General features: G+C 42.7%; 1 protein-coding gene across 1 annotated transcript in view; it reads left to right on the top strand.

The window, feature by feature from the left end:
- LOC149286372 (uncharacterized) overlaps nt 1–4,150 on the top strand; it is a 22,252-nt gene extending 18,102 nt beyond the window's left edge. Inside the window, exon 3 of the mRNA XM_089494180.1 lies at nt 3,492–4,150. Within this exon, the coding sequence (XP_089350306.1) occupies nt 3,492–4,150 (659 nt within the window). The remainder of the gene's footprint in view (nt 1–3,491) is intronic.
- The last annotated feature ends 21,804 nt before the right edge of the window (nt 4,151–25,954 follow it).

A 25,954-nucleotide genomic window follows, 5' to 3' on the forward strand; every position in this document is an offset into this window, starting at 1 on the left:
CCTGCCCACCTGATGGCCGAAACAGAGGCCAAGTAGAGGGAGTCGGGCTCCAACAGAAAGAGGCTCCTGAGGTACAACAGCTCTTTGGTAAGTTGCCATCCTTACTAGTAGTTTCATCTATGTCTGGTCCGGCTCATGAAAGCAAGCGGAGAACATACTGTCCCAGTTTGGCAGAAAGAGTCCTGGGTAATCCTCTGTCACCTCATTTTTTCAGGGGCTTAGAAAATGTCCTATTTCTCTCTCCTCCTCCCACTTTCCCCATTCTCCTCAGGTCAGTTCAGTTGCTGAAAAATTTGTTCCAAATTCAAAAGAGTGTTCATCCCTTCCACTCAAAAGAGGGGAGAAGGGAGGAGAGGAGGAAGCAGGGTCTTGCCCTTGCCAGGAGACGGAGGCAAAAGCAAACTGCAGTACCCTTCCTCGCTTGTGTGATCTTTATCATACAACTTTGTCCATTTTGACCACCTTCTGGTGTTGCTTAGCCACATGTGTCTTGCTTTCCGCATCTGTGAAATGCTGGGGGATATGGGAGAATATGTCTAGGCCTAAATTGAGGGTGGGCCCAGTGGCTCTCAGACCCAGAGCACTCCCCAGAACTGTTTTTAACAATGAAATATACCTCTCAAATTAGGTGACATATGGCTAAATGCACTATAATTCATTGGTGACTAAATGTACTATACATGTTGGGATAGTCAGTATCCTAATCAATCAATAATATTCCAGAAATGGCCTAAATTATATTCTTTATTATACAGTATTGTATATTATATTGATAGGATTCAAGACAAACTGGATCTCAAAGGTTGCAGCTTTTTTCTGGCTTGCAGAATTTAAAGTTTATTTCCTGGACTGAATTCTAAAGTGATCAAGTAATATTTGCAATGCACTATGTGCTTCCCTCCCCTTTTGTTTAGTCACTCTCTGGATGAGGGCTATTTTCTGTTGCAGGTGACCTTTGCGGATGTGGCGGTATATTTCACCGAAGAGGAATGGAAAATGTTGACGAAGAAGCAGAAACTTATGTACAGTAATGTGATGATGGAGAATTACGAGAATGTGGCCTCTGTGGGTAAGGAACCTGAATCCATTGCCCTTCCTGTTAAGACTGAGGGCCCTTTCATAATTTACTGTCAGAGCGCTATGATTCTGCTTTAGAATGATATAATCAAAGAGTTGAAACAGATCACAAGGACCATCTGGTTCAATCTTCTGCCATGCAGGAATAGACATTCAAAGCATCCCCAAGAGATGGCTATCCAGCCTCTGTTTAAAAACCTCCAAAGAAGACTCCACCAAACTCTGAGGGAGTATATTCCACTGTTGAAGATCTCTTACTGTGAGGAAGTTCCTCTTAAAGTTTAAGTCAAATCTCTTATCCCTGTGGCTTGCATCCATTATTCCATGTCCTTTTCTCTGGAGTAGCAGAAAGCAAGCCTGTTCCATCCTGAATATGACATCTCTTCAAATACTTGAACAGGGCTGTCATATCCACTCTTAACCTTCTCTTCTCCAAGCTAAACATGCCCAGCTCCCTAAGTCATTCCTCAGAGAGCATGGTTTCCAGACCATTCACCATTTTGGTTTCCCTCCTCTGGACATGCTCCAGCTTCTCAACATCTGTTTGACTTGTCGTCCCAGAACTGGACACAGGATTATTGCAAGTGAGCCTTGACCAAAACAGAATAGAGTGGCACAATTACTTCCCTTGATCTTGACACTATACTCCTATTGATACAGCCTAGGATCACATTGGCCTTTTTAGCTGCTGCATCACATTGTTGACACATGTTCAACTTGTGCAGTACTACGATTCCTAGTTCCCTTTCACACGTAATTTAATTGTCCTAACAACTTCCTGCGGAATCTTGGAATTTCTAGTTTTAGTGAGGAACTATTGTCTCCACTTTGTTAGGTTTCTAAATATCCAATCCTAAACTGCCAATTCTGGAATGTTGTGGGACGCAACTGCTATGCTTTTAGGGGAGTTTGGTACTTAGCTCAATAGAAAGAAATAGTTTTACTGGGGCAATAGTGACCTCTGGACTCAGCCAATCTATAGCAGTTCCTGAATCAAACAGATCTTCAGTGGGATTTGAAATAGGTTTTTGTGTTTTATTTAGGGGGAAAGCAAAACACACAGACACATACATATAAGTGTTCATGCACACACACAAGAACTAGGTAACAAAGGTGGGTGTGGTGAATAGATGTAAGGCTTTGATAATGGTGATACGTTATCTATCCAGATCTTTATTCCAATTGCTGAGGATTTGAAATAAGGAGAGGTCCGTAGTTCCCATGACAATTGGGGTTGGTGAGTGCATTGAGGTGTTTAGCCATGAAAACAAACAGAGTGTCTATCTGTAACTAGACTGACACCGAAGAACAGCAAGTCGGGGCTGATATTTATACTGAAATTGGTTTCTGCTTGGGGGCAGAAACTGGGTTCAGAAAGGTTTATATCACTTTAGAATATTTCCTTTGTGGGAGAAGAATGGTGTGAAATGAATTGAATGCAAAGGGTGTTTGATGCAAATACATCAGACAAAAGGGATTAGGTCACCGCCTCTCAGATTCTTGTTGGCTCTGAATTTTGATCGCGTTCACAAGCCAATGTACGCTACAATCTGAGGGTGATGCACCCAAATACAGCTCAAAAATATCATAGCAGAGTACGGACGCAAATATCCAGATATAGGCATTGGCAATGCAATGACGACTTTTCACACTTAAAAATAAGTCACAAACACAGTCGATTTCATTGAAATCCTTGGAGCTTCTCTATCTTGAGTTGCAAAATAATACAAATATTTGCAAGCTCTCCTCTCCGACTTCCATCAACTTCACCATCCCTTGTACACACAACTCCGATCCAATCCACTCCAATCCGTTTGTGAGCTGCATACTGTATTGGTTGTGAGTCCTCTCCTGGTGCCAAACAGCATGAAGCATCCTCTGCAGTTAGCTTGCATCATGCCTTGGGCTCTGACTCAGCATTCAGTGGCCGTCTCACAGGATATGATGCCACCTGTCAATCAAAGTATTTTTGCACATGTTTAATTGAATTTTTTTTTCAACAGTCCTTTGACTATCTTCTTCTACTGATTCCCTCAAGGCAGTTCCCATATGGTCTCTTCTTTGCTAGCTCCTAGGAGTAAGAATGCAACTGTTCAATGGATTTAGGGGCATAAGCATCAGGGTCATGATTAGGTTACTCACAGCAACTTTATTAATTTAATCTCTAAGAAGGAGGGATTAATGAGGGCTAAATCATGCAGTAACACCCTCCTCTGTTATGTCTGATTTTCAGTCTCATCTGTAATTGTCGTTCTTTACAGAAAAACATTTGAGTCACGAGAGAGTCCACACAGGAAAGAGGTCACATAAATGCCAGCATTGTGGGAAACATTTTGCTTACAAGTCAATCCTAGTCATGCATCAGAGAGTCCACACAGGAGAGAAGCCATACAAATGCCAGCATTGTGGGAAAGGTTTTTCTCAGAAGTCAATCCTAATGATACATCAGAGAGTCCACACAGGAGAGAAGCCATACAAATGCCAGCGTTGTGGGAAATGTTTTTCTCAGAAGTCAATCCTAATGATACATCAGAGAGTCCACACAGGAGAGAAGCCATACAAATGCCAGCGTTGTGGGAAATGTTTTTCTCGGAAGTCAATCCTAATGATACATCAGAGAGTCCACACAGGAGAGAAGCCATACAAATGCCAACGTTGTGGGAAATGTTTTTCTGAGAAGTCACACCTAGTGTCACATCAGAGAGTCCACACAGGAGAGAAGCCATACAAATGCCAGCATTGTGGGAAATGTTTTTCTCAGAAGTCAAACCTAGTGAAACATCAGAGAGTCCACAGAGGAGAGAAGCCATACAAATGCCAGAGTTGTGGGAAATGTTTTTCTCAGAAGTCAATCCTAATGATACATCAGAGAGTCCACAGAGGAGAGAAGCCATACAAATGCCAGCGTTGTGGGAAATGTTTTTCTGAGAAGTCAAACCTAGTGAAACATCAGAGAGTCCACACAGGAGAGAAGCCATACAAATGCCACCACTGTGGGAAATGTTTTCCTAAGAAGTCACACCTAGTGGCACATCAGAGAGTCCACAGAGGAGAGAAGCCACACAAATCCTAACATTATATTTGTCAATAACGAATACAACAAATATATTTTCAATCCAGCAGTGCAAAGAAAAGGCCCTTGTGATCTTATTTGTAAAAGTTGTCTGTCAATATGTCTCTATGTTTTCAAGTTGGATTTTGTTATGTTTAGGTTTTAATTGCCAATAGTATAGATAATTGCTTTGGTTTGTCAGTTTGGCTGGGGATTGTGGGTTGTGGTATAGGTTAGGTAGATGGGAGGTTGGGATTTGTTGCAGCTGGTTAGAATAGTTATGGGAATTATAGCTTTTGCAATGTGTGGGATTTTGGCTTAAGAAAGTTGGAGGCCGGCATTAAGAGAAAGGGCTAGTTTGGGGGAATGGCAAAAGGGGGCCTTGTTACCTGTGGGGCAGAGACTGTGGGAATTGGAGGTGGGGCTAGGTTTGGAAGAGGGTCATGTTTTTGGTTTTAGGGGTTTTAATGTATTGTTTGGATTGGAGTGGTCAGTTCTGGCTTAATCACTGAATTTCTATGTGTTCTCAATAAAGTTCTTTACTGTTTCAACACACTGGACTTTGATGCACAGAATTTCTGAATTTGCCCAAAACTGACCCTTTCTTCTCTCCTCAGTTCTCATCTCCATTCCCAGCCATAAGAACAGCACAGACACACAGACACAAACATACAGGATACACAGAGAGAGCTATATTTCCAAAGCAGAGCCTTCCTTTCCTGCCTTTCCCTCCTGAGTCCAGCTCTGCACCTTGGGCTCCATTGCAGTCTCCTCAAAGGAAGAAAGGAGGGAAGGAAGGGAAGGCCACTGAACCCCGGCGCATACCTTCCTTTGCCACAAAGGCCGCCAGTGGAATAAGCAGCAGCATCTAGGACCTGGCAATCCCTGCGCATGCTGAGGAGGGGCCTTTGGGACTATATGCGCCTGCACAGTCTCAGCCCCAGAAGCCATTTCTGCCCTCACAGTCTGTTCTGAGGGAGGGAGGGAAGTGGGGAGAGCCCTTGTTCATTCAGAGGAATGGCTGGAGGGGAGAGGCCCCTCTTCTCCCCCCAAAGAAAGGCAGGGGTCCTGCAAGGCCTCCTATCCCTCTTTCCTTCCCTGCCCCCTCCTTGGGGGATTCCTTGGGTCCCGGGTACTAGGGGAGTTGTTATGATAAATGAAGGCCGGTGGGACTCTTGGAGAGAGGCATGGCCATGGAGGGGAGGGGGATCCAAAGGTAAAAAGGTCTTTGAGGAGCCCCCTCCCTTGTGGAAAGTGGGGCCGAGGAGAGACCCTCTCTTCTGATGCTTCATTTGGGGAAGAGTTTTGTGCCAAATAGAAAGCATCGCACAGGATAGGATTCAATAGCATTTTTCTTGGGGGAGGGGAGTTTTCTCTGGAGTCCTGGGGGAGGAGGCTCTGGGGAGGGAGAGAAGAGCCAAAACCCTCTTGTCCAAAGCCAAGAGGAGGGAGACGGAGGGAGCTCAAAACTCTGGCAATCCCCTGTCAACCTGGGAACTAGGCTTAGAGACCCACAGGATCCAGATGGGGCATCCTCCCTCACATACTTATCTTTTCCTTCACAACAACCCTGCAGAGGAGGACCAACAGAGAGACCCACAGCCCCAGAAACACCCCCCCCCCCCCAGTTCTGGGAGCATACTGAAAGGGCTTTTGACCCCCTTGAAGAGAAGTTATTATTATTATTATTATTATTCTACTTTTTCCTCAATGGAATCAAAGTGGATTACAGTAATAAAATAACATACAATTTAAGAAATACAATTAAAATTCCAAACCCCCAACCCTTCTCCCAATTATAAAAACATTAATCAACCTTTAAAAATCCTATTAAACAGCAAGAAAATTAAAAACTTTCATAACACAATACAGTAAAAAAAGCTTTTCGGGCAAGAAATGGGTCGTTTTCTGAAGGAGAGGTGGGAGGGCAGGAACGATATACATCAATAGCAATTTCCATCACACTAACGATGGCAAGGGTAAGGGTCAGGAGGAGGGGGAGGCAAGTCAATAGATTTCATCTAGTCTGGAAAGAGGTCCGTCTTAATACCCTTCCTAAAGGCTTCCAAGGTGTTAATAGGACGGATCTCATCCGGAGGTCGTTCCAGAGTGAACCAACACCTTGTATCTTGTCCAGAAACTAATGGGCATCCAGTGGAGGGATTTAAGAACCGGTGTAATGTGGGCAGTTCTAGAAGTGCCCGTAACCAACCTGGCTGCCATATTCTGTACCAATTGAAGTTTCTGAACTTGGCACAAGGGTAGCCCCATGTAGAGTGCGTTACAGAAGTCGAGCCAAGAAGTGACCAGCGCATGTACTACTGTTTCAAGGTCTCCCTGCTCCCTGTCCCATGTCTCCGAATGATCTCACCCAGCAGCTTCATGTAAATGTTGAATAGCATTGGGGACAGAATCACGCTTTGAGGGATGCCCGACTTGAGCTCCCTCTTGGACAAAGAACTGTCCCCAAGTGACAGGAATCTGCCTGAGATGTAGGACCTGAACCCCTGGAAAGCAGTGCCCCAATTCCCAACTCTCCCATATGTTCCAGAAGGATACTGTGGTCAATGGTATTGAAGGCCGCTGAGAGGCCTTCAATAGCACCAGCAGGGTCAGACTTCCCCTTTTCAAAGACCTGTCGATGCTCAAACGGAGATCACCGACTAAGGCGACCATGGCTGTCTCAACTCTGTAACCCATCCTAAATTCAGTTTGAAATGGATGTAGAAAAATCCATTTCTTCCAAGACTGCTTGGAGTTGAATGGCGACTTCCCTCTCAATTACCTTGCCTAAGAATATTAAGATCCAAACTGGCCTGTAATTGTTTCTGTCTAGACGGTCAAGGGGAAGGCTTTTTTAGAAGTGGTTTAACCACCGCCTCTTTGAGGCAAGATGGAAGACAGCCTTCCCTGAAAGATGCATTAGTTATGTTTTTACCAGCATCTTGATGGTATCTCCCCCTGGATGGCCAGGCTATATGGGCAAGGATCGAGAGAGCAAGTCGTCTTTTTAAAGGAGCTTGTCCACATCCTCTGTACTAATGACTCAAATTGATCCAGAATAACAGTATGGGCGGAAGCTCTGGATACCTCTCCTGTCGCCTCTGTCATAAGGCCGGCATCCAAAGTGGCTCTTATCTGAGAGATTTTGTTGGTGAAGTAGTGATTAAAAGCATCACAGCAAGCTTTTGTAGGTTCTAATAAAGAGTTCAGGGTTCTGGAAGCTATATATTAAATGGGACACTGTTGAAAAATATGTAGTTTGGCAAATGGGTGATATAACCCAGGAACTGGAAGAATCTTTAAGTAAAAGTTGAAGGAATAGATGTGTATATGCAGAACATGTTCACGTCTATAAACTTCACTGTCAAACATACTGGTGGTGACCAGATGACAGACAAACGTTGGTGGGACCCCAAAAGCCATCAACCAACTGGAAAAGGAGATTCAACAGAGGGAAATATATGGAACATATAAAGATCTAAAGTTGGGGAAAAGGTTATTTAAGTGTTATTAAAATATTAAAACCCAACAAGTGATGGATATAATATGCTAAACTTATAAGAAAATGATGGTAAGTTGTTATAACAGGTAGAACTGATATTAGACATATGTTTAAAAGGGGAACATACAGGAAAATACCAAAGATATTTAAGTTGGAAATGGTTATTGATAAAACAAGGATATGAAATATATCACATGTGTCACCTGATGTGTGTATAATGTTATATATAATGGGTAAGTATAATTGATAACTGGGAGTTCCTTGGACCATAGAACCGTTTGGTTCTGTGTCTCAATGAACCTATTAAAGGGGGGAGGCGTCTGACGGACTGACTTACAAACCAGCCAATCAGAAGCCAGAGACTCTAAGCCAATCAGGTGCTGGCTGAGGAGTTTGAAGATTCCGCTTGGCAGTTGGGTGGAGTCAGTTAGGGTTTGCAATCCTGAGGGATGAAGCGGGAGTTCAGTGGGAGATAGTTATAGAGAGGATGGGAACAGTAGAGTCCAAGAGAGGACTGGGTTCCCATAGTTCCTGAGGGATGGTTACTTAAGGAGCTGCTTTGTCCAGAGAGGGACAGGATTAGTTCTGGAGAGTCTGGAGAAGAGAGACTCAGGGGAACCAGTCTCAGGAAGAGGGCTTTGGCTTACATAATTTCTTGAGTGATAGTATAGCCTGCGGGGCAGAGTTGTTGTTCTTGTTGTTGTTGTTGTTGTTATTATTATTATTATTATTATTATTGAGTTAAAACCAGCCCTGTATATATGTAAAGAAAGAAGACATAGTAACAATTCCATGTCAAAGATACCTTTGCCTATTCTGTGTTAAAAATAAACTTATATTCCTGTTTAACCAGCCGCTTGGTCTGTGTTTTACAATTCATCCACACGACTGTCCTTCAAACACCCAAAGAAGTGTCAGGTCAAAATAGAAGAGAGGATTGTGAATCGTTACGTCATCTATTAGAGATTTAAATCTGATTCTAGGTCTTTTCCTGCCCAGATGGATTTTTGCAGGTCCTTCTGCTGTTCTAAAAATGGTTTCTCATTAAGAAGGATAGGTATAGTCTGAAAGGAAAATAGTAATTTAGGCAGTACGTTCGTTTTTACTGCCCTGATCCTTCCCAAGAAGGATAGGTTGAGTTTAGCCCATCTATTGGGATCTTGGTTGATATCACCCCATATTTTCTTGTAGTCATTTTTAAAGAGGTCTCGGTTTTTAGAGGTGAACGCAACACCTAGATATTTGACCTTTTTTCTACTTTAAAGCCAGTCTCCTCTTGTAGATTTTCCTGATCATTCTTTTGTTAAATTCATTGGTAAAATGTTTGTCTTATCCCTTTTAATCCGGAAACCTGAATGCTGTCCATATTCCTTTAATTTATAAAGCAGGGGATTAACACTTTCTATTGGGTCAGATAAGTATATCACCACATCGTCCGCGTATAGTTTAAGTCTGTACTCTTCCTGTTTTATTTCCAGGCCTTTGGTCTTCTTATCTTCTTTAATGCTAGGACTCAGAGTATCTAAAGGGGCCATAAATAACAAAGGTGAGAGGGGTATCTCTCATTACAGGTAACGCCTTCACTTTTCCCCCATTAATAATAAGTCTTGCTGTTTGTTTTCTATAGATTGCTTCTATCCAGCTGATAAAGTTATCTCCTAGAACCATTTTTCTTGAGGTTTCCAACATGAAGCTCCAATTAACTTCATCGAACGCCTTTTCGGCCTCAAGAAAAATTATAGCTACTTTTTTATCTGTTTTCTTCTCATAGATTTCTCTAATATCTATTAAATTCCTCGTGTTGTTTCTAAGGTGCCTTTTTGGGAGGAAGCCCCATTGGTCTCCGTTTATGATATTTTGTAGGGTTTTTAAAAATCTTTCTGCTAAGACCATTGCGAAGATTTTATAATCGTCTTTAAGGAGAGAAATGGGTCTGAAATGTTTCACCTCCAGCAGCTCCTTACTTTCTTCAGGAATCAGTACAATATCAGCTATCTTCCAAGAGTCAGGCGTTCTTCTTTGTGAGAGTCTATTCATGATTTCTACTACGGGTTTAATTAGCTCCTTTTGTAAGCTCTTGTAATACATTGCGCTTAGGCCATCCGGCCCTGGATGCCTTGGTTTTACTTATTGCTTCTAGCACCTCAGGAGCCGTTATTGGTTTATTAAGTTCGCTTCTCTGTTCTTCATCAATCTTTACTATGTCTTTTCTGTCCAAAGATACTTGTATCCTCTCCTGGGAAATATGTCCTTCTTTGTATAGATTTGTGAAATATTTATATAAACATTATTTCCTATGTTTTTGGTTGGAATAAATCTCATCCCCTTCGTTAACACTTGAAAAGATTTGTTTCTCCTTTTCTTTTTTCAGTTCCCATGATAACCATTTGCCAGGTTTATTAGCATTCAAGAAGTGTTTCTGTTTGATGTATATTAACGTTTTCTCCTGGTCTTCTATTAGCCTTCTGGATGTTTCCTTTTGAATCTTCTTAATCTGTTGTTGAATCATTTTGTTTTGGGGGTTTTCTTTAAGTAATCGTTCCTTATCCTTTAACATTTTTCCCGTAGTTCTTTCCAATTCTTTTCTCTATTTTTTTCCCTTTCTTAAGATTCTTTCAAAGAGAAACCCCTCATTTCCGCTTTGCTTGTGTCCCAGACGATCTCTGGGCTGACTTCCCCATTCAGATTTTCTTCAAAGAAGGATTTAAATGGGTTTTTTTGCTTTATCTAGAAGTTTTCCATCTTTTAACAAAGTTTCATCTATTCTCCATATCAGTTCCTTAGGTTTATTCTTCAAAGACAATAAAATTGGATTGTGACCCGATAGGATTTTTGGTAGGGTTTCTACTGCTTCCACCATTTTGCTAATAGTCGGGGAAGTCAAGAACATATCTTTCTTCTTCGTGGTCTCTGCGAATCACACAAATGGGTTATTTCTGCGCATGCGCAGCAAACTCGGAAACTTCTAGAATCTCCAGGCAGAAAGTCATGTAACTTTCTGCAGCCTCTTGCAACTTTTTGGCGGTAGCCCCTCCCATCCGTATATAAGACCCCTACCGGTCCGCCCTCTTTCAGTTCCTTCATTCCGCCGCGTTTGCAGCTCGAGGAACTTCGCTTCACTTACTAAATCTCTCACTGGCTATTGAAACAGGACTGGACCTTTGACCATTCTCTGGATTACGATTTGGACATTGTCTCTATTCTCTCGGACTTGACTCAGACCGGTAACGACTACCCAAAATATGGCTTCGTTTAAACAGTGCACCAAGTGCGGGGTTAAAATCCCCATGTCTGACGGGCACGATAGATGTGTCCTCTGCCTTGGAGAGGAGCACATCCCTGGGGCTTGCAGGCACTGTAAGGCCATGACGGCCCAAGCACTAAAAAATAGGGACCAGAAACTTAAGGCGTCCCTATATGAAAAAGCTTTTCGCCCCAGCACGACGGCTCAGGAGTCGGCTGCCCAATCTACAGCCACTGACCCAAAGGCTAAGCCGGATAAGGCTTCAAAGAGGGCTCATGGAGACAAACAGAAGTCCTCCAAGTCCTCTAAGGACCACCGTGAGGCTAGAAGGGCCAAATCAGCTTCTCCTCCGCCCAAATCCAGGCGCAAGGAGCCCCCAAGTACCATATCGGTTCCCCCGCCTGAATCTCACACCGCGGCTACTCCCATTCCGGAGATCACTGCTTCATCGGCCCCGCCACCTCTGGAACCACGGGTCCTCATCTCCTCCCATCTGTCAGTACATGACAAGGAATTGGAGATTGTTAACTTGGGAGACTCCTCAGAATCTGAGGGAGAGATCCCAGATTCGGACGCTCCCCCCTCACCACAGGGACAGAGACGTCCATCTCGATCACCATCCCGTCCATCGAAGCGGAGACAGCCATCCAGATCACCGTCCCGACGCAGACGGGTTGATGCTTCTCCTCAAAGGAGAGATAGAGCAGCTTTGGGGACGGAAGCGGATGAGGCCCTCGTTGGTGGCCATCCACAGCGTTCTCCTCTGGATGGAGACCGTTCGGAGCGCGACCTCTTCAATACATACCCTGATCTAGTCTATGACCATCATTCTGGTCAATATCTCCTTCCAGTGGATGTCGATTATCTTCGCCGTACGGCTTCAGATCCTTCCAGAGTGAGGCTTCACTCTCCACAGCACCGGCCCATTGAACTGGATACCGAAGACCCATCCAGACGCCACTCCCGTAGCAGAGACCCTTCTCCTGCCAGCCACAGAGGCAGTCCTACCAGCCGCAGGGCCAGTAGATCACCTTCAGGTTCACGTTCCCGCTCCGCGTCCCCTTACCATCAGTTGGACGCCGATCAGCCTCTTTCCTTTGGTGAACCGGACGCACCTTCTCCGACGGATGACGTCCGTTCCTTTTCGGATAGAGTAATTAGGATGGCTGATGCTCTTAAGTTAGAGGTCGCCCACTCTGAAGTGGTGGCACTCGATCCAGTAGAGCGTAGAATCCATGGCTGTGCCCCAGCGCTTCCCTCCCTGGCATTTTTACCTTCGTTGGAAAAGATTGCTAAAAGATCTTGGGACACTCCCGCGACTATTGGCTCCACGTCTAGGAAGATTGAGAATTTATATAGAGTTACACCATCTGGGCCCACTTGGCTATTTAACCACCCGAAGCCGAATTCAGCTATCGTAGAGGGTTCTCAGACCTCCTTCTCAGCTCGGCCCTCATCTTCCCCTATAGATAAAGAAAGCAGGAAGATAGATGGTTTGGCAAAGAAATTTTATGCCTCCGCTGCGTTGGACATTAAAATAGCTAATTACGCAGCATGTATGGGGGCATATGTCCAACTCTTGATGGAAAAGATGGACCCTGTCATTGCCGAACTCCCTGATGACAAGAGGAGACTTATGACCGCCATCAGGAACGAAGTCCACCAGGTGGGAGGCCAACAAATCATTTCAGCGCGCCATTCCACAGACTGCGCCTCAAAGATCCTTTCCGGGTCGGTGGCCCTCCGCAGGTATGCCTGGCTGCGCTCTTCGGATCTCAATCCTCAGGCAAAATCCACCATTGAAGATATGCCGTTTGACAACTCCGGCTTATTTAACAAGGAGACTGATGAGAAGTTAAGCTTCAAATATAGAATGAAAACCCCGCCAAGAAACATGGCATGTCGGCTCCTCCATCTAGACCACCTCGACAGAGATACACTGGCCAACGCTCGTGGTTCCATCATGGTCAACAGCGTTACAATCAACCGGACCATCAGTTTCAGTCCCAAGACACCCCTCAACAGGGCAGGCCGTCAAGATCCCCGTCTTCTCAACAGGATCGACGGCAGCCATCTCAGGGCCGCTACCAACAGGGCTATAAAAAGAAGGATACCAGAGGCAAGAAACGCTTTTGAAGTTTCTCAGCGCACTTCGTCACCGCTGTAAACAGTCTATGGCCCTTCCTTAACAACTGGGCCTCTATTACTTCAGACTCTTGGGCCCTTAACATCGTTCGATGGGGTTATGCCCTTGAGTTTTCTGAGCTCCCTACCACCAGAGCTGTCATTTCTACTACCCCCTCGGACACCCTTCTCGACGAAGTGCGCTCCCTGTTAGATAAAGGAGCTATAGAGCCCGTCCACCCATCACGGGCTCGGTCATGCTTTTTCTCTAAGTACTTTATAGTTCCTAAAAAGCCTGAAGGTCTTAGACCCATCTTGGACTTACGTGCCTTAAACTCCTTCATAGTATACAAACGTTTCAGGATGATAACTCTCGCTTCTATTCTGCCACTTTTGCAGAAGGACGCCTGGTTCGCCACCTTGGACCTGAAGGACGCCTACTTCCACATTGGCATTCGAGAAGATCACCGCAGATTCCTCGCCTTCGCCGTAGGTCAGGAATTCTTCCAATACAAAGTCCTTCCATTCGGCCTCTCGTCAGCTCCAAGGGTCTTCACGAAGTGCATGGCCCCTGTAGTCGCTTACCTACGTCAGAGGGGAATTGCAGTCTTCCCATATCTGGACGACTGGCTGTTCACTGCACCGTCAAGACAAACCCTTCAACACCAGATGGACTTTGCACAGGACCTGTTAAAGTCATTGGGAATTTGCATCAATCTGGAAAAGTCACATCTAACTCCATCCAGACGGATCGACTTCATAGGCACACTACTGGACTCACAAGCTGCCAGGGCTTACCTTCCACCGTCCAGATTCCTGGCTTTATCTCGGGCAATTCGAGACTGCCTCCATTCCAGACATCTACCAGCCCGTGTGGTACAAGTCGCATTGGGACATTTGGCTTCAACAACCTTTGTAACGCCATGGGCAAGACTGCGTCTGAGACCGGTACAGTCTTGGTTCCTTTCCGTCTTCGATCCCGTACGGGACCGACCCGACAAGACGCTCACTATCCCAAGAAAGGTCCAAGTTTCATTACGTTGGTGGCTCCAGCCAGACAACGTCTGCTCAGGCATGCCTTTTGCCCCACCTCAACCAGACATAACTCTTACAACAGATGCGTCTCTCCAAGGTTGGGGAGCCCATATATTAGGACTCACAGTCAAAGACAAATGGTCCCACGAAGACTCAAACCTCCACATCAATGCTCTGGAGATGCTAGCAGTAGAAAAGGCTCTCAAAGCATTCCAAAGCTTGCTCTCCAACAAAGTGGTTCTCCTCCTGACAGACAACACCACGACCATGTACTACCTCAACAAACAGGGGGGTACAAGGTCGAAAACTCTTTTGGACATCACACTCAGAATATGGAGCTGGTGCATACAACACAGAATACTGCTTCAGTGTGTTCACCTCCCAGGAGACGAAAACGAGCTGGCAGACCAGCTAAGCAGGTCCCGGTCAACATGCCACGAGTGGATGTTACACCCGGAGGTAACTGCCACTCTCTTTCAACGATGGGGTACCCCGATAGTAGATCTGTTTGCCTCACCCGACAATGCCCAACTGCGAACCTATTGCTCACGGGTTCGTGCAGCCGGCTCCCTGGGGAACGCCTTCCAATTTCAGTGGACAAACGGTCTTCTGTACCTGTTCCCCCCCCTTCCCGTTAATCACCAGAGTATTAGCAAAGATGTCGACGGATTCCACGGATGCCATTCTGATCACCCCATGGTGGCCCAGACAACCCTGGTTCGCCCCCTTGTTGCAACGAGCCCAGGACCATCTCCGACTGGACTACAGACCAGACTTGCTCTCGCTTCACGGGGGACAGGTTCACCATCCCGAGATGGAATCCCTTCACTTGGTGGCATGGAGGATTCAGTCCTGAGATCACTGCCATCCGGAGTGCGAGACATCATTAGAGCAGCACAAAGACCGTCTACTCAGAGGTCTTATGCCTATAAATGGAATAGGTTCCTCACCTTTCTACGAACCAGTGATGTCTCACCGTCTAATGTCTCCATTCCAGTAGTCCTGGACTTTCTTATGTCATTAAATACTGCAGGCCTCTCGTTGAGCTCCATAAAGTCTTATTTGTCTGCTATTTCATCACATTACTCATTGCAGGACAAACCATCCTTGTTTAGAGACCCTCTCATAAAAAGGTTCCTCAGAGGACTCAACAACTTACATCCACCTGTTGCAGATCCTTCCCCACAATGGAGCCTGGATACCGTTTTGGCAATTCTGATGTCCAGACCATTCGAACCTCTAGCTACCACAGATCTGAGACTCCTAACATGGAAGACAGCCTTCCTGGTAGCAATCACGTCAGCCCGTCGGGCCGGTGAACTGTGTGCTCTCAGGATGGACCAGCCCTTCCTACGTTTTCACAAAGACAAGGTCGTTCTCCGGACGGACATCTCATTCTTACCAAAGGTGGTGTCTGCTTTCCACGTTAACCAGGACATTGTTTTGCCAACCTTAGCACCTAGCCCGTCCACGGACTCAGAGCGACGGCTTCACTCCCTGGATGTTCGCAGGGCACTGGCGTTCTATCTAGACAGAACGGCTGCCACCAGACGGTCGGAGAGACTTTTTGTATGCTACTCCGAGGCCAAGAAGGGGCTGCCGGTTTCACCGCAGAGGTTTTCCAAGTGGATTGCCAGTACCATTCACCTCTGCTATGAACTGGCAAAGAAGCCCTTACCAGGACGGGTTAGAACCCATGTAACTAGGGCGGTAGCAGCATCCTCGGCCTTCTTAGCTGGGATCCCGCTCGAGGATGTGTGTAAGGCTGCTGTTTGGTCACAACCAATGACATTCATTAAGCACTATAGGCTGGACGCCAGGGCCAGGCAAGATGCAGCCTTTGGGAGGGCAGTGTTACTTTCTGCCATACATTGAGTATTTACACGGTAAATAAATAACACAGTTGTTTGGTTTACATACTTTATTCTCTGTTTGATTTTTCATGATTGACACTCCCTCCTCCTCTGACTGTAGCTCGCTAGTCTAACCCATTTGTGTGATTCGCAGAGACCACGAAGAAGAAGGGCAGGTTGCTCACCTGTAACTGTGTTTCTTCGAGTGGTCATCTGCGAATTCACACAAACCCGCCCATCCGTCCCCTCAGTGTCTGCTCATTTATAACGCTTGCTGCTGCGCTGTATGCGGCTCATTCGGAACTGAAAGAGGGCGGACCGGTAGGGGTCTTATATACGGATGGGAGGGGCTACCGCCAAAAAGTTGCAAGAGGCTGCAGAAAGTTACATGACTTTCTGCCTGGAGATTCTAGAAGTTTCCGAGTTTGCTGCGCATGCGCAGAAATAACCCATTTGTGTGAATTCGCAGATGACCACTTGAAGAAACACAGTTACAGGTGAGCAACCTGTCCATTCTCAGCCAGGATTGATGGGTGTTTGAAAAGAACGTGAATCCGTAGACAGACCATACTTGATTCTCCAGTATCTTCTAATATGAAGGCTTATTTTAATTCAAAGAAAGATTTTGGCAGTTTCCCTTGCTTTGAGTATATTTTGTTGTCTGCTTTTCTATCTATCTGGGGACCTATCACTCCTTTCCAATCTCCCATCATTAAGGGCCTATCGCTCATACAGTCTGGCATTTGTCTTTTCCATTTTCCAAACAATGGGCCTTTATTGTCTAAGGGTACGTAAATTCCCACCATTAGGATCCTTTGGTCTTGTAAAGTAACTTCTCCACCAACCAAGTATCCATTGGGGTCTGAGAATACCTCTTTAGATTCTCATTTATCCTTTACATAAATCACTACACCTTTTTTCCTCTTTTTTGAGGCTGCTATGTATTATTTCCCCAATTTGGTGTTTTTCTGCAATCTTATATCCTCTTTCTTTATATGGGTTTCCTGAAGGCAAATTACATCAAGTCTCTGTTTCCCTTAATAATGGAAAAGTTTACCTCGTTCTTGGGGTCTGTTAATTCCTTTAACATTCAATGATAGGATGTCTGCCTTTTCCCGTTTCATCCTCATATTCTCCATCTATATCGTTCTCTCTTGTGTTTGGATCTGGTTTCCCAAGCAATTCTCCTTCTTCTGTTTCTTCTTCTAAGCTCTCTTCCTCCTTATCCTCTTCTCCTTTCCCCGGGTTTTTTCTTTCTTCTTTCTGACTGCCCCCTTTATTAAGTTCTTTTTCATTCTCATGTAGAACATTTCTTTCTTTTTGTACCATTGATTTGTTATCTTTTTTGCTTGAATTAAAAGATAGGCCCTGAGTTAGTTCCCATTTGTAGTAGATCCCATTGCTGCGCAAAACCTTAGTCAGTGGTCCATATTCCTTCCTCTTCCTTAACACTTTCCCAGAGATATCTTTAAACAATAAAATTTCATTTTCTTCCATTTTGAATCTTGTATGAAAGTGTTGTTGGAGAATTGCTTCTTTCATTTGAGTCCTAACAAAATAAATGACGATATCTCTGGGCAGTCTCTTCTGTTTTGCGACCCAGGAGCTTACTCTAAACATCTTGTCCACCTCAAGGAGAAAGGTTTCATTATCTAGGTCCATAAATTCAGCCAAGGCCGGTATTATCCTTTTATATAGATCTTCTTCTATTTGGGAAGACCTCTTATTCTAAGACATTGCTTCCTAAATCTTTGCTCTAATTTATTTTTTTCTGCTGTATCTTCAGTATGTTCTTCTGTTAATCTCTCTATCTATTTTCCCAATTTTTAATATTCTTCCTCCAGGAATGTCACTCTTTCCCTGGTTTGTGTTAATTCTGATGTTATCTTTTCCAGAGAGTATTTATGTTAAGCAACAGGGTGGACATTAAACCAACAGAATCCCCAGACTTTCCCTAGTCTTTAAGCTGAGGCAAATACATTTGATGTGGTCCATCTTATGGATAGGTATCCTGGCCAAAGCAAGATTGTATGCATGGACCAAAGCGACGTCCCCTTACCTGCTCACTGACAGAGAACCCGGCTGGTAAGGCCTGAGCCCAGGAGGCTGAGCTATCATCACCCAGCCAGGTCTCTGTGAAACAAGACAGGTCAGCCTCTTCGTCCAGTAGGCGATCTTGGACTATTTGCATTGTATTTTTGACTGACATGGCATTACACAAGAGCAGGGAAAGGGTCTGTGGCTGGTTTGGTATGCTCTCCAGCCCTTTTGGGATAGCAAGGTGAATGGAAGGGGAGAGAGATATCTGTCAGGGTCCTAATTGCAGCCCCTCTTGCAACACAAAAGGCAGTACTTTGAAAAAGGAACAGCTTGTAATGAAGAAGATACATGCAACAGAAGTGACTTTTATGTCAGGAATGAAAGAGAGTATAAACTTATCACTTTTATATCCATATCAATTAACTCCACTCCATTAACCAATAAAGCTGATTAATTGGATAGCCCTTTCCCGCACAGCGTTCTCCCACCCTTTTCTGCTCAGTGTCCTCCCATCTGGGATTCTGACAGCTTTTCTAAAAACAATTAAGCTCTCATGTGCCTTATCTCAACCACTGCATCTGTGGCCTTGGACCACAGAACTCAGCCACACAACAGTTTTAATTAACATTATGGCTTAACGATGTGTGTGTGTGTGTGTGTGTGTATAATGAAATCTCATCCATCCCAATCTAATATGATACCATATGAAAATATAATAAGCATAAATCCATAACAACATAATACAATATAAAAATACCAATAATTCTCTATGTTCCCCCTCCTTTTACAGAGACCAGTCTTTTAAACTCAAGCCTCTGTTGGGATGATTCCCACACATTCCAATCCTAGCAAACAATCACATTCTTTAGTCATGATCTCCTTACCTCTTTCTAGTATCTTTTATTAAAGCACATATTAAGTCATATTATTTTAACCCACCATAAATCCTGTCTATCTTGATTCTAATTTAAACCTAAACCTATAACACTTATGGCATGAATCCCTAAATGCATGAATGAAGGGATTCATGACATATTGTGACTTCAGGCTGGTGCTCCATACCTGAATGGGACTGGCCCATTGTGATCTGAGACCAATGCTCCTTGTCTGCTGCCATGAGATGGAACCATTGTGAATTTAGGCTAATGCTGATTACCTGAAGGATTGAGATGTGACCATTTTGACTTCAGTCTGATGCTCCTTGGATGAAGGATTGAGACAGTACTATTGTGACTTCAGGGTGGTGCTGTATACCTGAAGGATTGAGACTGGCCCTTTGCAACCTCAGGCTCATGCTTCTTGCCTGAAAGATTGAGATGGGAGAATTGTCACTTCAGACTGGTGCTGTATACCTGAAGGATTGGGACTGGCCCATTGCATGTCAGAAACAGGGTATAAGGGTTCTGTCATAAAGGGTAAAATATTAGAGTTTGATTATTAGAGTTAAAGTAGGAGTTATAGTTGTAGTTCATAGTAGGTAATGTAGAGTGATGGGTCATAGAAAGCATGTAGTGGGAAATGTTACAAAGACAGATGGAGTGGCTTTTAGATGAAGGAGGGCGTTTGGAGAGGGGCTGGGGCTGCAGTTGGAGAATGGTTATCAAGGAGGAGTGAAGCTGGCTTGGGAACACTGCTCTTCAGGGTAAGGCTGTCTGGGAGAAGGGAAGGGAAGTAAGACAACCTTGGTATCTATGTAACCTCCCCTTGTGTTGCTTTAGCTTGGGAACTGGGGGCTGGCTTAGGGAAGGGTTGAGCAAGTTTCTTTGGACCCCAGACTTGTCTTGGGAACACCGCTCTTCAAGGTGAGGCTGTCTGGGAGAAGGAAGGAATCTCAGGAAGAGTTAAAAGTTGAAGGAATTGGTTTCAATTGTTTTGAATATTGATAAATTCAAGAGAGAACATGATGTGATTTAAAAGAATGGGGACAGATTAAAAAAATCTGAATGAGAAGAAATATTAGAAATTAGAGAAAACAAAAAGGTATGATGGGCAAAATTTATAAAGTATTATTATTGTGGGACACGAGGCAAGAAACAGTGAAAGAAGTAATGCTCAGTTGGGCAAAGGACACAGGAGACGCGATTGATTACGATAAATGGGAAAGAATATGGAAGAAAGATATCAAATTTACATTGGCACAAAGCTTGAGAGAAAACTGGTTGAAAATGTACTTGAGATGGAATCTAACCCCAATAAAAATAGCCAAAATGTATAAGAAAAGGAAGAATTTATGTTGGAAATGTGAAAAAACATCAGGCTCCTATTTTCATTGTTGGTGGAAATGCGGAAAAGCGAAAGAATACTGGAGGCAGATAATAGATGCAATAAATACGATACTAGAAATTACACCAGAAGAAACCCCAGGATGAATGTTATTAAGCATGTTGGAGGAGAATACAGATAAGAAGCATGGGAGGATATGGATGTCTATGTGAGCTAGCGCCAGGGTTTATACGCGAGGAAATGGGAGACAAAAGGAATACCAAAAACAGAAGGATGGATTAATTATCTCTATGATTTATTGCAGATGGACAAACTATCACTCATATTGAGAGAAAATTCGGGAGAAAGTATATCAGAAGAGTGGGGGAAAGTATTAGGTTTCATTAGGAAGGAATGGGGAAATGATTTGATTATCTATTGACGATCCTTCTTGTTGCACTTTAATTTACTAACTATGTTATTCTACTGTGTATTTTTAATTTCATGATATAGGAAAATAATGTGTATTTTTGTTAGAGGGAGAAAGAGATAAACTAAGGAAGCAGTATAGAAACAAACAAACAAATAACAAAAAAGCGATATAGCTTATTATAGAATCTCGACGATGACTAATATAGCGAAAGAAAAAGAAGACTGGAAAACCTAGTGGTTATTATCTGTGTCAAAGATATCCGTATCAGATACTATAGTAGTTGGAACATTTGCAAAGTATAGTATTGTTAAGACATTGAAGGAGGAGGGCATAAGCGAGAGAACAAGGTATAAGAGAGTATTTAGTTGGTTCATTCTCACAAAGTGGAGGAAGTCATAGATAAGTAGTAATGTGTGTGTTATGAATGTAAGAGTAGAGAGAAAGTGTTAGTGTTTAAGAAGAAAGGGGCAAAAGGCAAAGTAAGTGACTGAGTTACAAACAAGAATACGACAAGAAGAATCAAGGAAAGCAAAGGTTCAGGTTAAAGAATGAGAGATTACAGAAGAAAGAAAGAGAAAGAAGAGGTTCAAGATAGAGTGAGAGAAATTTATAAAAACCAGGCAGCTTGTCTAAAAATTAATAGAGAACTAACAAAAGAATTTAATATAAGAAGAGGAAGGAGACAAGGATGTCCGCTCTCGCCATTATTATTCATGATTGTATTGGAATTTTTGTTAAATAAGGATAAAAGGACTTAAAATAAAGGGAGAAGAAACAAAGGTGAGAGCCTTTGCGGACGACCTAGTTGTGATTCTTGAAGACCCAATAAATAATACCGAACATTTAATGTGTGAAATAAATTGGTTTGGAAGACTATCAGGATTTAAGACCAACAAGGGAAAATCTATGATAATACCAAAAAAATTGAATAAGCAAGAAAAAGAATTATTGAAACAAAAAACGGGATTTCAAGTCACAAATAAAGTAAAATATTTAGGAGTCTGGTTATCCAATAACAACATGAATCTTTTTGATAATAATAATAATTATTATTATAAAACAATGTGGAATAAGATATGTAAATAATTGTATAGATGGTCAAACCTAAATTTATCTTTCCTTGGCAGAATAAATGCAATAGAAATGGCCACACTCCCTAAGTTTCTATTCCTTTTTATGAATTTACCAATTAGTATAACCCCAAGAATCATAGATCAATGGAATAAAGAACTTAAACAAATTATTTGGAAAGGGGGTAAAGCAAGAATTAAGTGGAACAATTTAAAAGAGAAGAAAGAGGATGTGCCATGCCAGATATAAACATCTTTAGATAGGCATGTAAGATGATATGGCTACAGGAGTGGATTAAATTAAATGATAAAACAACATTAAATGTGGAAAGACCAGACGATTTGGGTGGTACACGTTCCTATGGTGCAATAAAGCTTTGGTGAATAGAGACTTCAATAACAACCCAATTCGAAGAGCACTGTTGGAAACATGGAAATTGGTAAAAGCAAAATTTTATTACAAAATACCGGGTTGAATATCAACTCAGGAGCCTTTCGCTACTAGATGGGACTCAAAAAAAGATTGGTTAAGATATAATGATATAATAAAAATAAATGAAAAACAAGAAATTTGTATGAAATCTAGGGAGGAATTGATTCTGGATAAAAAGAAATAAATAGGTATAGTTACTATCGAATGAAATATAGATTTAATGAGGACATGAAGACGGTGGAAATTGAGATACAACAGAATTTGACGAATTAATAATAAAAGAAGAAGATAAAAAATAGCTAAATATTATAAATTATTCAGAGATAGTGAGTTAGAAAAAGAACCAATAAAGCAATACATGATAGACTGGGCAAAGGATATTGGACATGAAATCCCATTAGAAGCATGGGAGAAAGCTTGGGGGAAAACAAACTCTTTCACCAAATGTCAGGATTTAAGGGAATCTTTTTTAATAATCAGCAATAGGTGGTATTATACCCCGGCCAGAATGAAAAAGATGTTTAAAATAGAAACAGATAGTTATTGGAACTGCCAAAAAGAAAAAGGAATGATGATCCACATGTGGTGGAAATGTGAAAAGGTAAAAGGGTTTTGGGAAGATATACACAGAATAATACAGCAAATTTATGGTATAAAATACAAGAAAAGACCGGAATTGTACCTTCTGAATATGACACATTTCATGAAGGCAGAGATGAGAACAAGCGATGGCGAATTATACTATACATGATGACACTGGCCAGGATATTGATAGCAAAATACTGGAAATCAAAGGAGAAGTTACAGGTAGATGAGTGGCTGTTAAAACTTAATGAGATTAGAGAGTTGTATAGACTTTCATGTACTCTGAAGGATAAGAAGAGAGACAGAATAGAAAAGGATTGGATGCAGATAATGACGTATTGGGAGAAAAGATGGGCTGAGGATAAAAACCTGATCTGATATTATGCATAAATATCAGCAAAATAAAATATGTGAAGAGAGCAGGAGAAGAAATATTTTTCAAGGAAATCAAAGTTATAAGGATTATTGGATAAAATTAGGAGAATACGTATGGACATACAACCCTTTGTATATGAAAACAAAGGGGGAAATGTGATAATTCAATGGGGGGATTGTATAACTTCATTGCAAGAAACAAAAAGAAGTGTGACAGATAAGCTCTTTTAAAGCAAGAAGTGAAGAAAAAGAAGAGAAAGAAGATCAAATGTCTTCTGTGTTATTGAAGTTTGCATTTATGTGACTTGCATTGATGAACATATTATTGGAAAATTTAATAAAGATATAATGTAAAAAACAACAACAACAAAACCCAGCCCTTTCTTTCAGGAAGTTCCCCCTAATGTTCAGCTGGAATCTCTTTTCCTGGAGCTTGTATCCATTGCTCCAGGTTCAAGTCTCTGGAGCAGCAGAAAACAAGCTTGCTCCCTCCTCAATATGACACCCCTCTAAGTATTTAAACAGGGCTATCATATCAGCTCTTAACCTTCTTTTCTCCAGGCTAAACATCCCCAGCTCCCTGAGTCGTTCCTCGTAGGGCAGGGTTTCCAGATCCTTCACCATTTTAGTCACCCTCCTTTGGACACACTCCAATTTCTCAATGTCTTTTTTGAATTGTAGGGCCCAGAACTGGACACAATATTCCAGGTGGGGCCTGACCAGAGCAGAATAGAGTGGCACTATTACTTCCCTTGTTCTAGACACTATACTTCTATTGATGCAGACAAAAATCGCATTGGCCTTGTTAGCTGACGCATCACATTGTGGACTCATGTTCAACTTGTGTTCTACCTGGACTCCTAGATCCCATTCAGCCATTTGTCACCCATCCTATATCTGTGCACTTCATTTTTCCGCCCTAAGTGCAGTACCTTACATTTCTCTGTGTCGAATTTCTTTTTGTTCGCTTGGACCCAGCTTTCTTGTCTGTTCAGGTCATTTTGAATTTTGATCCTGTCCTCTGGGGTATTATCTACTCCTCCTAATTAGGTGCCATCTGCAAATTTGATAAGTATTCCTCCATTTCTGTCATCCAAGTCATTGATAAAGATGTTGAATAGCACTGGGCCCAGGACAGAGCCCCACTGGACACCCCACTGGTCACTTCTCTCCAGGATGAAAAGGAGCCATTACTGAGCATCCTTTGGGTTCGTCCGGTCAACCAATTACAAATCCATGTAACAGTTTCCTTGTCCAGCTTGTTTTCATGTTTTTGTTTTATATACTGTTTAATTTTGTTAACTGCTATTAAGGGACATAGCTATGAGAGTCTATGATATGGGGTGCACTATAAACCTTTTAATAAAAGAACAGGTATTTCAATCCTATATATACATATCATCAGACATAACTCCAGGGAATGTTAGCCTTTTGGATGCCATAAGGTTCCTCTCATTCTTCAAGAAGCAACCCCTCAGCTGCCTTCTAGAAGATAAAGCAAAAAGGCTTCCAAAAGAACTGAAGCCTTGGACAAGTCTCACTCTCTCAGCCTCAGAGGATGGCCATGGGAAACCCACTCTGTAGGAACCTACCAAGAAAACCCCTTCAGAGACTCCCATAAGGTCACCATAAGACCTGGAAACAACTGGAAGACAGGCACCAAGAGCAACATTGGAAAATGGGTGCAAGTCTTGCCTTGGGCAAGTGTAATGACTGGGCTCCAGTCAATGGAGGTCTTCTTCAGGCAGAAAAGGGAGGTTTATGCAAATGCAGAGTGACATCACTGCTACGGAAGGCTCTCTTGACCAATCAGAGAGCAAGATAAAGGTTCTTCTGGAAGCTTCCGTGAGAAGGAGATATAAGGCCTGAGAGACCAAGAGACAGTTGGGGGAATTGTGTCGGTTGGAGATGGAGAGAGAGAGTTTAAGAGCGGATCTTGGAAGTTAGTCTCAGAATTGGACGCTTAGGTTTATTTATTATTTAATAGCTTATATGAATTGAACATTATATACTTACAAATTTTGTACCTGCAAGATTCTTATTCTTATTCTTCTTATTATTATTATTAACCTTTATTTATATAGCACTGTAAATTTAATATCTTGTATGACTTATATTTCAGTTATATTTTGTTATTAATAGTAAATACCTCCTTGGAGTATCTACTACTCGACGCTCCTTTTACACATGTCTTGGATCGGTTGATGCTTAGGAAGATCAGTAAAGAAGGAGAAATAAGGTTCCTTAACTGATCCCAGTGTAGGTTAAGGGAAGTCCTTTTATACAATTTGTAATCCACTCTGATAGCCTTTTGGCTGAAGAGAGGCGTATAAAAACATTATTATTATTATTATTATTATTATTATTATTATTCCAGGGCCACAGTTTGGCTGCTTGGACCACCGGAGATCATCACAGAGAGTCAGTTGGAAAAGCCCATCTCACTCCAGAAAACAAAGGTACTTGAGGAGTTTGCGCTCTCCGTCTTTCTGTAATAATAGCTACAAAACTGATAACAGCATTTGGGACATTTAGTCTTTTAAAAACAAATATGGCAGATTTAAATGCTGCTTTAAAACCTCTTTCCATCTGCCAGCTTTGCTCTGGTTTTGGGGGGAAATGAGAAAGTGTTGGGAGGGAGGGACTGCCAACAGAATTAGGAGATGCATTGCAGGCTATGGACAGTTTGCGGCCAAGAAAGGTCCAAAACACACGGAAGTAATAGTCCAGTTTAAGAGCGCTTTAACTGCCCTGGCCCAGTGCTAGGGAATCCTGGGAAATGGAGTTTATTGTGGCACCAGAGAAAATATTTCCCGGCATGTTTTACCAAAATCCACGGAATCCCCCCCCCCCCCCCAAATATTACCCTGAATATTCAGTCAAAATCCCTGTAACGTTCCCGTAATGTTAATAATAATAATCATAA

This window comes from Sceloporus occidentalis, unplaced genomic scaffold (genome assembly GCF_023333645.1).
Source record: "Sceloporus occidentalis isolate IW3139 unplaced genomic scaffold, rSceOcc1.0.p SCAF_69, whole genome shotgun sequence".
NCBI classification, from domain to species: domain Eukaryota; kingdom Metazoa; phylum Chordata; class Lepidosauria; order Squamata; family Phrynosomatidae; genus Sceloporus; species Sceloporus occidentalis.